General features: G+C 35.7%; 1 protein-coding gene across 5 annotated transcripts in view; it reads left to right on the forward strand.

The window, feature by feature from the left end:
• ERBB4 (erb-b2 receptor tyrosine kinase 4) overlaps positions 1-13658 on the forward strand; it is a 1092681-nt gene that overhangs the window by 795790 nt on the left and 283233 nt on the right. For all 5 annotated transcript variants that reach the window (XM_032402964.1, XM_032402981.1, XM_032402953.1 and 2 more), the window contains 4 exons: positions 1877-1995; positions 4719-4860; positions 8692-8805; positions 10358-10484. In XM_032402964.1, coding sequence (XP_032258855.1) covers positions 1877-1995; positions 4719-4860; positions 8692-8805; positions 10358-10484 — 502 coding nt within the window. The remainder of the gene's footprint in view (positions 1-1876; positions 1996-4718; positions 4861-8691; positions 8806-10357; positions 10485-13658) is intronic.

Genomic DNA, 13658 nt, shown 5'->3' on the forward strand with positions numbered 1-13658 from the left:
AGCTATATCTGGAGTTTTCAGAAAGAAAGTGACATCTGAACTGGATCTTATAGATGAGTATTTGCTAGGCAAAGAAGACAGGAAGGGTTTTTAGCATGGAGGAAAGCATTATAAAAAGGCAATGAGAATCAAAATTGGAAATGATACAAGAACTCAGGAATCACAAGTGGTGATTGTGTGTTGTTGGATGTGAGAAGCACAATGAGAAATGCTAGTAAAGATAGAGATGGTTTAATTGATGAAGGACTTTTATCCCTTGCTCAGGGTTTACTCCTTTAGTACAGGGATGACAAGTTTTATTTGCAAAACAGCACTGATTTATAGGCAGTGGCTTGTATTTTCAAGTCATTGCTTTTAGAGCAGCATGGAGGATTAATTGGGATCTGAGAAATTAGAAGGTTATGTCATCATTTAGACATTACTTTCCCAAACAAAGTTGGAGCAGAGAGGTGGGACGGTAATGAGGTATATTACTTGGCAATTTTATTTGATAATTTTATTAGGTATGAGAAGTGAGGGTGAGGGGAAAGGAGAAAGAGAAAACACGTCCCCAATCTTTAGCTAAGCTACTGAGTGGATGGTGCTACCAATAACCAAGAGAAGGGAACAAAGAAGAGAGATATGCCTGATTGGTAGAGATGGGAAAGTGAGTTACCTTCCTTATTATACATCTTGGGATATCTAAGTGGGGTCTTCTGTAGGCAGCTGGTAATATATGCCTCTGCTCAATACAAAATTCAGATTTGGATCTGATGTCATCGACCTATAGGTAGTATGCAAAGGGGATGGATAATTTCATCTAGGCACGAGCCCATAACCCAAAGAAATTGACAAGACCAACTCTGGGGAATGCTGTCGTTTGAAGGACAGATGCTGCTATAGGAGCAGTGAAGGAAGCTTTGAAGAACGAGTCCAAAAGATGGAAGGAGATCAGACTGAAGTGGAAATACAGAAGCCAAGATGTGATGTGCTATACATCTTCTGTAACATTCATTTCTCTAAATACTTTAAAAGTATCTCTTTGGAATAAGTGAAATAAGTGTCCTTCAAAGGTGTAATTTTGATGCCCAGCCTATAGCACCGACTTTTACTAAAGCATACCCTAATATAGTGCTGTCAGCTTGGATCAAAGGACATTATAAGAAAAGACCAATGGAAATTTGTGGCATCTACTATGAATGTGTCTCTCTCTGCCACGTCCCATCCTCCCTCCCTCCCTCACTCCCTCCCTTCCTCCCTCGCTTCCTTCTTTCCTTCTTTTGAGGATGTTCCTCTCTTCCTTACACAGGAAACTTGGTAAAAATTTCACTTAAATCTCAAGAAAAGAAACAGTTATGCTACTCCTGACCAGTTATCTATACATGTATCTGTATCTCTATCTATATTTATCTATCTGCTTGATATGAATCATGTAAGATATAATGTGAATCATGTAAAAGTTTGTTTCCCTTTTTGCATTGACTCTAAAAGGCTTAGATTATTTCCGGGGATATCTTCTGTCATAAAACCTTGCTGTGCACCTTGTGGATAGACTTTACTGCCGACTCCATCTTTTGCAACCTGCCAAAATGCCTCATTCAATTATTTCAAATTTGATTCTTTCCTGCTAAGTTGTGTGATTGTTTTGTAAAACATTGTAAGTGTTTGCTGGAACAAGAAAGAAAATAAAAACAAGTGTATGTATTAATTTTGAAGGTTTTTGTACAGTGATTTTGACCTGTTGCAGACTTCATTTGGTAAATGTTAGCTGAACTGAATCCACGGTGGGTTGAGTATTGTTATCTGAGAGCTCAGCTTTTCTCAGCTACTCCAAAGCACCTTAGAAGTTTCTCTTGGTGACTGACTTTGATCAGGGTCCCATCTCTGTCTTCCACAGTGACAAGGACGGTGTGTGCAGAACAGTGTGATGGCAGGTGCTATGGGCCCTATGTCAGTGATTGTTGTCATAGAGAATGTGCTGGGGGCTGCTCAGGACCGAAGGACACAGACTGCTTTGTAAGTCTTGGAGCTTCCTTTCTACTTTTCCCATCTCCCTCCTTCCTGGCTGGACTCAGGCACATTGACTCTTTAACATTAAAATAAGATCAAGTTTAACCATTTTAGGATTAAGAAAGATGCTCTGCCTTCCTATAATTCATTCCCTCACTGGGTGGCTATTGGTTGACTAGGATTGTTCTGTTTTAGTATATGAATTATGTCTTTCTGATGTAATTTACAATACAGATGAGATGTATTAGAGAATGTGAAGAGGAACATATTGAGATATCTTTTTAAAAGCTAGTAGCATCCTTCCAAAATTTACATTGATTACCTGTTTATGTTGTTGCATAATTGAGTTTTCTGAGTGGGGGCTCTTGAATTTTATTTCTTGGATTGAAATTTTAAGGTTATAGCCATAGATTTCAAGATTATTCATAAATTTAACTATTTCCCAGTTTATTTTGTTTATAAGTTAATATTATTCATAATTTATAAGATTTACCAATGTATGCTTAAAGCAATTTATATGCTAATCTGTGTGATTTTTATTTTAGAAAAGGACACTTTTCTTTTCTTAAAATTAACATTTATAGCTCGTTGGGAACATGTTTTAATTACATTTTAATATCCCCAATACAGTTCTTCCTGTTCTTTTGAATACAACCAGTTCTGTGAGCTATAGTTAACACAATTTCATATACAGACATTATTTTCATTTTAAGCTAAAAATCATAAAATAAGAAATTGTTTTTGCTGTTAAAAATGAACACAGAAATTCATTTTCTTTTTTCCCATTTTCAGATATCCAGAGAATACACATATATATTTAGAACTGAATATTTTTTCAAATTGACACTTAACTCTGAAAATAAGCAAAACATAAATTAAAAACTCTTATGACATAGATAATTTCTTAGTTTTCTTAACGTCACAAGAAACTTAATTTGTTGACCCTAATCCTACAGTGAAACAAAAGTATATATTGCAGAAGTGAGTAGTGAAGAAGAAAAGAAACATGTTAAAAATTTAAGGAAGATGCTTTAGCAGGCCTTGAAGTGAGACCTTTTCCCTTGCCTATCACCAGACACGAGGTAAAGCTTGATGTCGAGGACGCTGAGCAGGTGTTAACAATTCCAAAACAGTAACAACAAGAAACACCAACAATAGCCATAACTTTTACTTAGAAGTTCTTCATTGCATTTGTTTTCATGGTTCCATTATCATAATAAACAGAGTGCTGGGTGAGTCTCAGAATCCTCATTTCATTACTTTTATGGGATGGTCCAATGACTCCACTTTGGCATTTGGTACAGAATGTTCAAGAATGCCAGACCGAGGCCTTGGTGTAAGTCATGTTGTTTTGCATGCTGTCTGGAAGGTAAATTTGTTTGATTCCTTTAGTTTATGTCCCTTTGTTGCCAAGCAATCTGTGCACAACCCTGCATAAAGTATGTTCGTAAAGCAATTATGAGGACACATGAAGTTTTATAGCCATAAATTAAAACTTACTGAGTTTTGTAGATTGCTTTTTAATAGATTCTTCCTGGAAAATGTCATCTTAGTGAATAATGTATCATGAGTGAGTCTCGTTCTGATTATGCATCTAGTAGACCATCATCAGGGAATTGTCATGTTGGTGATAAAGTGCTTGCTAAAACAACAATTGATGAAGAAAATGTTTTGAGGAAACAGAATGAATTAGTTCTTATTAATAACCATACATACAATTTATGATGAGATATAAAATATAGCTTGAGTGTGTATTAGCTTACTTTCCAAGGCCTCAATTATTCCTATGAAGGTTTAAGTTGTTTAATTAAGAGAATTAGTTCATCCACTCTTTTGAAAGTCATGCTTTATGTACTTAGACATACATTCTATTTTTATACCAAATACCTCTCAGGTGGTAAAATTGTTTTTAATTCTTCTCAAATGCATTTGAACATATTAACAAATTGAGGTCTCAATACAAATATATAAGTCAGCAGAAACAAATTGTTTTGTTTGAACTTGATGGCTTTCACTGAATGGTGTGGCATTATGAAAAAGACCATATAGGAAATGGCAGCATATTATTTAATTGTGAGCTAAGTATAGGCTGCTTCTCTTCATTTTGGCATTACGTACTCCATATTTACACTTGACTAGTCACCTGCCAGAGCCTTTTATTCAAGTCCAGTTTAAATAGCTATCACAATGTTTTCTCGCTGTACAACAGTGATGAATGTGCTTACCATGTCACCTACAGCACTGAACTTTTCCAAACACCAGCTTTAAGAAAAGTCTAGACTGTAGACTTGGGGAGTTAGTTGTTAGTGCCAGTCTCTAAGACTCAACATAAACCCTTTGAATACTGTGAGTTGAAATAATTTTTCACTATTAGCTAATTTTAATAATTTAGATCAATTATTAGTTTGGAGATTACTGGATAGAGAATAGGTAACTTGAATATCAATATCTTTGTATAGATTGTATATTCACTGACATTGGAAAAACAGTTTTGTAAAATTTTTGACGTTCAAAACAAATTTGAACTTAAAAATAAGTACTTACTATAAAGCTGTCAAGCTTTATACTTTTTATGAAATATAAGAATAGAATATACACATATGTTTTATATAAATATAAATATAATAAGTAAAGAACACATCCTTCTCACAAAGGTATTAGAGCAGGGTTCCTTTAACGAGTATTATGAAGGCTATTCTTAAATGAAATTAATATTTGCTATGTTGTAGGCCTGCATGAATTTCAATGACAGCGGAGCATGTGTTACTCAGTGTCCCCAAACTTTTGTCTACAATCCAACCACCTTTCAACTGGAGCATAACTTCAATGCAAAGTATACATATGGAGCATTTTGTGTCAAGAAATGCCCACGTAAGTAACAAGATAAGAATCACCAAATTAATTAGATCATCATTTAAAAACACACCCACAAAATCATATACATTTATTGTAATTTAAAATTTGCAACAATATTGTGAATTACTTGGATATAGGTACTGTTGCTTACCATTTCACTAATAAGGAAGTTACAATTCAAAAAACTAAAGGGATTGGTCCAAAGTCTCAGCAAAGGAGTGGCATGTTTGAGGTTAGAGTGTAGTGTCATTTCCTTCTAAACTTACTGTTTTTGCTATTCGTCAGTGTTTTTGTACATGCTGCTGTTTCTCAGAAGAGTGATTAGTTAAGTAGGAGCAAGCTTTGTACTGAATGAGGTCTGCTTCTAATCACAATGAATTTTTACCTAATATCTTTTCTGATTACTTATTTATAATAGAATGTATAGAACTATAGTTTTAATATCAAATCTAATCTTAAACAATAACAATACATGTGATGGGCATGTTTAGAGGTCTTTACAAAATTGACAACTCATCCTGAGGATTCAAAGTAACCAGTTTAGCTTTCATCAATAATTCAGTAAATATATGTCTTCATATTTGCTCCAGTCAGTTTCTTTGCTTGAAATAAGTGATGGGACATTATTTCTTCATTGTTTTATCTACTGGAAAAACTGGGAAAAAAAATCACTACATTTGTCCATATATTCATTTAAAAGAAGAAGGTTTTACAAGCTACAGCATACCACTATTATGGTTTTCTTCATTTTGTGCCTGTGATTGAGTAAGAAGAATAAAGGACATGGGATTAGACTGGATGTGGGTTCTGGCTTTGCCCACATATTACTCATGTGATTTTAAATGAACTATTTAGTTTTCTGTATTCTCCTCTTTAAGATGTGGCTGGTAATAATCATAGCTCTCTTCTCTCCCAGAGTTATTATAATGATCAAAAGGATGGGGAGTAAGAATCAGAGGGATAGCATATAAAAACAAGTCTTTGGAAACAATGACAACTTTAGTCATTATTATTAAATATTTTTATATTAGTTAAAAGAATAATTATGCATACAAGCTTTCAACACCTAACTTGTGGCAAGTGGCTAAACACTGAGAACTATTTTGTGAAATTACACACCCAGTTTCCTTAGATATGGTAACTCCTAAATTTCCTTTCTTAGAATAGTTTAGGTCAACAAATTACAGGCTAATTTAAAACACTTCGGTATTTATCTATGTAAATTTCAAATATTTGAAGGGCCCTGCTCATAAGGCATGGTTTGTTAAACTGCAACTATCTTGGAAAAACAAAGACATTTAGCTCCTAAATACTGCTCTACAATCCTTAATCTTGAATTCAAAAATTCGAAAACTTCAGACAAATATTTTTTGAAACTCATTTGGCTGCAAAATGTGAATCTAACTGATACGAGGGTCTTTATAATTTGTATTTACTCCATTTGGCATATATTGCTGCGAAAATGCAGACGTGTTTAAATATGGGGTATTCTTGTGAAGACCTTGCTGAAGGGCTGGTTACATAGTATACAGTACATTCACTTGTTGCAGGTTGAGTTCCCCTCAGGCAGAGATTAGGTTGTTAAGGAGGAGTATTCTCAGAATGAAGACAGGAAGGAGGAAGAACAGGAGGGGAACAGGCTGTGATGCAGTCTCCGCAATGTACCTTTTCTGTGGTGGACGCCCCCTGGTGGATAGCTGGGAATATAATGATCACACTGTGCCCACTCCGAAGAATCCATACACATCCCTCTACCCCAGACTCCCTTCAATCCCAGATTTTCCAATATTTCTTCCTCCAGGGCAAGCCACTGCTCATGAATCTACATTTATTCTAAGCGCAGGTCACTTTCATACAAAGTAAACGATCATTTGAACTACCCAGAACCATGCCCACTGGTAGGATTTTTTTCCTCGTTACCATCTTTCTAGTCCCCTCCTCAGTGAGGCTGCAGGGCAGCTGCCGTTCATTTTGAGCTGCTTGCGCCCACATACCAAACTTAGTTTTTGTCCTCCCTCTGTTAGCTTGTCACAAGTGCCCTCTCTTGGTCCCCATGCAGCCACAGGTATGAGCCGAGTGAGAGGTACCAGCACAAGGAGGCTGGGCTATCTGCTTACGCAGTTTACTTGTCCCTCTGCCCGGACTCATATCCAATCTTAAATGCATTGCTTCCATCTTAACAGTGGATTCCTGTTGGACCTGCCCAACATTATGACATCATGGTTCAAATAAAACCTGATGTATGCTGGGCAGTTCTGACTATAAGATCAATCAATGACCCATGGTTAGGTGCTCTGTCTCTATCAGGACCCAGAAACATCTAAGGAGCTGTTTATTAAAAGGTGTATAATTCTATGCTGCAGATGGCATGGATTAGCTCTAGAATCCTAGAGGTCTCTGATATGATTTTCCAGCTGGGACTTGCCATAACTCCATATGGCATATTTCCTACCACAGACACTCCTAAGATCATATAGCCTCTTGGGTTTGTTTGTTTGTTTAAGAGAGAGAAAGAGAGTGTGAGCGCGGAGGAGCAGAGAGGGAGGGAGAGTGAGGGGGAAAAAATCTCAAACAGACTCCACTCTGAGCATGGGAGCCCGACTCAGGGCTGGATCCCAGGACCCCAAGATCATGACCTGAGGCAAAACCAAGAGTTGGAAGCTTAACCAACTGAGCCACCCAGGCGCCCCACCTCTTGGATTTTGTGACCCAAGTAGCAGAAATACTTACATCCCAGACTTACATCTCTGTACCATATGCCTTTCCTGATCTGAGACCCCTTCAAGGCCAGAAGCCTTCCATACCACTGAATATTAGTCCAGAAGCAGTATGCCCTGACGGGGAAGATACTGCCTTTAAAATATAAAGTGGCCTTGCGATGCCTGGGTGGCTCAGTCGTTGGGTGTCTGCCTTCGGCTCAGGTCATAATCCTGGTGTCCTGGGATCGAGGCCCATGTCAGGCTCCCTGCTCAGTGGGGAGCCTGCTTCTCCTTTTCCAACTCCCCTGTGCTTGTGTTCCCTCTCTTACTATCTCTCTCTGTTGAATAAGTAAATTTAAAAAAAAATCTTAATAATATATATGTGTATATATATATATATATATATATATATATATATATATATATAAAGTGGCCTAGCAGGCATTGTGTTTTCCCTTTACTGTGAGAGGCTCTAGACTCAATTATCTGGGTTCTTTTTTGGGGGGCAGGCAATGTCCTGGCATATTTCAGATCACTGGAGCCATAAATATTTCACCAATGTATCAGGTAATCAGACATTCCTGATTTATGTAGTATACCTTTCCTAAAGTGCTGCCTTTTAATTCCATTTTGTTTCTTCACATAAAACTATGGAACAGTTTCTATGGCTTTCCACTGAAAGATAGAACACATTTTAAACATTTCCTCCTGGATATGAAGTGCCTCTCTGGATCCAAGGCAATTCAACGTCAGCTTCATTTGTGCTTCGTGTAACTTGAAGTATTTTTAGACTTCAGACTTGCATCATGACATGAAATGAAGTGGAACTATTGAAAAACACAAACTAAATGTCATATAGTTTCCTAAGTCTATAAAAGAAATTCACTCTATCTTGGGGGCAATTCAGGTTGTGGAGCTGTAGTCAAGCAGGGACTAACTGTTGTTAACACACGCTGCCCTTGGATTAGATATGGATGTTCGTAGATTCTATTTCAGGTTGAGATATTTAAACAGAGTTGTTTTAGGGAAAGAGACAGACATGTATACTATCAATGATGCTAATCATTGTCAAGCCCTAAAGTACTTTGTTTTAAACTTGTTTGCTGACCATCAACATTGCTAATTTCACCTTTTTTTTTCAAATCAGATAACTTTGTGGTGGATTCCAGTTCTTGTGTGCGTGCCTGCCCTAGTTCCAAGATGGAAGTAGAAGAAAATGGGATTAAAATGTGTAAACCTTGCACGGATATTTGCCCAAAAGGTGAGTGATAGTTGAGATTATTTTGGCTAGAACAGAGACCTACTCCAAGGTTTTTCCATTTACTTTTTAATGGACTGGCAGAGTTCACCTCTCTGAACACACACATACTTTTCCATGACTTTGAATAGTTCCCCAAAGTATCAACTGTCTTAGCAGTGTGTATTATTGATTTTGAATGATGTATACTAAATGATCCAGGTTAAACTGGGAGTTAACTTTGATAGAAATTCAGAAAAAAAGTTACATTTTATTCTGTATGCAGCAAATCTTAGAAGGTATGCATATAACAAGGGATTGCATGATTATTTTAGCATTAAGAACCCATATTAATTGCTTGCCACCCTACACTAAATGATCTGCTATGCATATGAAGGTGCAAAGAGACAAATATATTTACCCTCCAGGTCTTCGAAACTATTTTGAAAGATTAGATATATAAAATGACAAGGAAATTTACTGTCAGTATTAAATAAATTTTGCAGATAATTCCTATTTTAGAATTTTAGTAGAGAAAGAAATCCCTTCTAGCTGTGGTGCTCAAATTCCTCACCCAAATGAAACTTAAATTAAGCAGGATGAAAGTACAATCCAAATTTTCTGAATGATATTAAGCCTTCCAAAGTATCAAAGATTGCCTTTAAAAAGGGCAAACTTCAGACTTATTTTTAGACTACATTCTCTTTCTCTTTCCTCTTTCTCTCTCTCCCCTCCACCCCCACACATTTTATTTTCCTTGTTTTATTTTTGAGTAGAGCCTTCAAAAAGTACAGGTAATACTCAATTTAAGAATTTAAGTATGAGGGCTCCTGGGTGGCTCAGTTGGTTAAGCGTCTGCCTTAGGCTCAGGTCATGATCTCAGGAGTCCTGGGATCAAGCCCTACATTGGACTCTGTGCTCAGAAGGGAGTCTGCTTCTCCCTCTTCCTCTCCCTCTGACCCCCCCGACTCATGCTGTCTAACCCACCCACCCCACCCCCTGCCCTGCTCAAATAAATAAATAAAATCTTTAAAAAAAAGAAAGTATTTATACTTAAATGGCTCTTGATTCTGGTTACAACTCACATCATTAGTACTTCGTTTAATATATATTCTTAATTAGAGCAATGTTTTTAAAACCATAGTTTGTAGACCATCATTAGGCTATGAAATGATTTTACTCAAGTGACCGGGATTTAAAAGTATTGAAAATGATATTTTAGGGTGGATGAGAAAGTAGTTGATTTTACGTGGCAAAGGCAAGTACTGATTGTTGTAAGTTTTGTTTTCGTTACGTATGTGTTGTGTGGGTATCCTGGGACTTGGTATAAGATATGATTCTTATGCGTCATGGTCACTAGGCGATCATGCAGGGAAAATATTTTAAAGCAGGCCCAGCAGTTAATGTTGCATGAATAAAGTATTATTTTATTTGTCAGAATACTGTTTATTTCTTATGATGAACTCTTTTCATTTTTATAATGAAAAAATACTATTATTTTATAATAAAAATGCAATAATTTATTGACTGGAAAAGAAGTTTCTCAACACCCTGACTTTGAGTCTTGTTTCTACAGCTTGTGATGGTATTGGAACGGGATCACTGATGTCAGCTCAGACCGTGGATTCCAGTAACATTGACAAGTTCATAAACTGCACCAAAATCAATGGGAATTTGATCTTCCTTGTCACTGGTATTCATGGGTCAGTATGAAATTTTTGTAGAAAATTATTTTACGAAGTATAGACAAAGCTTAAGAGATTCTTTAGCTGTGTCTGTTTGATTCCTTTTGACCTAGATGAGTTCTGCCCTTCGTTAACACTCTTCTCCAACAAAATCAAATGGCAGATTTTACCAGCAATGACAGTAAAAACCACAGTTTTGAGATACATAGACTATGGGTTTAGTAACTACTTAGATGTGACAATATAAATTTATATATAAACTAAAATATATTTGTGGGATATCCTCAAATCCACAGATTTCAGAAAGCTTGACATATTTTTAGATATGTTTAGGGAAACAGTGTCAATGTGAAGTGAGGAATTTGATTCAAATTCCTAACTGATTAGTTCGGGAAACCATAAATTAATATTCCTTTTAAAATGTATCTCGTAGAGAACAAATCAGTAAGTTGAAATTCTCTTGAGCTTTCAGAAATTTTCTTTGGCCTGATGTATCTATCTTTTCCTCTTTTAGTTAGGTTAGGAAATTAGTACTAATATAGGAGATCTAATAAATGAATTTCATTTTAGCAATAAAAATTGTAACATTTTCTGGGTTCCTTCATTACAGAACCACCTGCTGGTTTTAACTGGGAAAACAACAAGTTTGTATTCTTTCAATTGTAATAAGAATGTCTATATTTTTACTTTATATTTTATCTGTTTATCTATATTACTCTTAATCCCTAAATATTAGTGCTACAGGCTACAGATAAAGAATATTACTCACATATTTCAATTCAAAATCTTAACTCGAAACATATATCACATCATTTCTAGAAGCAAAAAAATTTAACACATTATGAATAAATATGTCCAAATAGGAACAGCAAGAGAAATAGAACAAAGTGTTTCTTTCCATGCAAATAAATTACAGTAGGTCTTATTGCATAAAGCATTTCTTTACTTTAAAATGTAGCTTTTAATAGGGGTTCATGCCAGATACTATAATGGTGTGTACACACTTTCTGCCCCAGATCTGTTTTATTCCGCCCAAGCAGTGCTTAAAAAATAAATATATGGTCAAGATTTCTAACTTCTCTTTAAAAATATGTAGATTTGGTTACCCTTAGCACATACCCCTACATGGCAATAATCTTTTGGAGCCAGGGAGTTCTAGCCATTTTGAGATAGGACAACCAAATTTACCAGAGTCACTACTAACCCTCTAAATCTATTTACATTGCTGTTCTCACCTCTTTGGCCCCAAATGGTAGGAGACCTGGGTCAACATTAGGTGCACCTATATAATCGAATGCATATATGATATTTACTAAAACAATATATCCACACTGTAACTATTTTCAAAACCAAATACCACCATGAATGAAAGATCATATCATGTTAACAGCATCTTCTGAGAAATAGGAAGACATACCCACTTAATTCACATTGCCTGCTTCCACGTGGATATAATAAATGAATTGGCCTCAAGTCCATCAGTGTGGGGAAAGATTTGAAAACATAGTCTCATAAATTGCATTAGAGAAGTTGTTTTCATTCTAATCAGACCCAACATCCATCTTTTATAAATTGTGTATTCATACTTCCTTTTGAATTATGAAATAAAAATCATAGGTAATATAGCCTACCTATATACATAATTTTATAATGTGATTCTAATTCTCTACTTATAACTTAAAGAAAAAATACAAGAAAATTAATGGATAATAAAATATGTATTGATAGGAAAATGCTCAGCTTCTGCTTACTTATAATGAAAGTTTGGATTTGTGAGACATAAGATTAGAAGTTATTCTGTGCAAGAAGTATGGGGAAATAAAGAGTAGAGGAACGGCTGACCACTGGAATAGGAAATAAGTAACAGACATATTGTTATATGGCAAGAGGAAGACAGAAATAAATCATTCAAACAGAGGCAACCTGACTGCAGAATTACACACAGTCATGGTATGATCAACTATGAAGTGTGTGCACATGGGTCCTTAATTGGATGGGGCATTTAAGGTTGTTCAAGACATGAGGCAAACCTTTGCTGGGAAAGACATTTAATTTTCTTGGCTTGGGGTTATTACTAAAAGCCTATAATGTCCCCCAATCTCTGTTACAACAGACATGCCTCTGCAAATGTCCCAGCTTCCCCTTAGTGGGGTAATACTGCCCCCATTGAGAACCACTGCAAGAATTCTGTGATAGTAGAAGGATTATGAACCAACAAAAGCAACCCACTGATGGTTAATCTTGTAGGTAAACCATGGGTGGGGAAGTTTGACAAAGACGATCAAGTGCAGTTCAGAATTCTTATTTTAGTCTTGATTCCTTATGGAGCATATTTATCAAAAGTCAGGATTTATACTAATTGTAAAATGGTTTTACATATTCTGAATCACCTAATGTCCAGAATAGAGGAAATATCAATAAATAAATGCAAAAAAGGGAAGCAGATATGTCAAGATATAATAATACATTGCACAATAGATACCATATATTCACAAATTTATGAGAAGAATCATTACAAAGTATTAGATTAATCCAGACTTTCAAGGAAAACAACCTTGCCAATTCATTCAGGTGGCAGTGAATTATGGAAAATTGACTCACATGACTAGAAACAGAAAGGTAAACAAAGCCTCTCTTAAACATGAGCTCAGAAAATAAGAGTTGAAGTTCCTACTTCAGTAATTTGATCCAGACTCTACTAGAGTTTGATTTGAGGCTCTAACGTAGACAATTTCCATTACATGTCAAATGCTCAGTTTCTTCCAGTGTAAAGTTGAGAATTGGGTTTATAATAAATATCTACCTTCTGTGATTATTATAGGGATTAAAAACAAAAATTATTTTTAAGTGCTCAGCCAAGTACCTGGCATATTGTAAAACATTAATAAATGGTACAAAAAAAAAAAAAAAGAGGCAGGGGGAGAAAAGGAGGGAGAGAAAAAAGGGAGAGAGCGAATAAAATAAAGCAAAGAAGGAGGAGGCAGTGCTAAAGAAAAATCTCAATGACTGTATCTAGTTATAGCACAACATGCAGTCTAACAGGTGTTATTTTGTAGACTACTGAAAACCAAATAAAGGCAAAGTTATTTTCATGGCAATATTTCCTTTATGATAAGTCATACTCCTTCCTTAGTCCAGAAGATTATTATTTCTTCTTAATCATAGCATTTAACTTGGAATATTTTAATACTA

The sequence above is a fragment of the Phoca vitulina genome, unplaced genomic scaffold, assembly GCF_004348235.1.
Source record: "Phoca vitulina isolate PV1807 unplaced genomic scaffold, GSC_HSeal_1.0 scaffold1, whole genome shotgun sequence".
Lineage (NCBI taxonomy): Eukaryota > Metazoa > Chordata > Mammalia > Carnivora > Phocidae > Phoca > Phoca vitulina.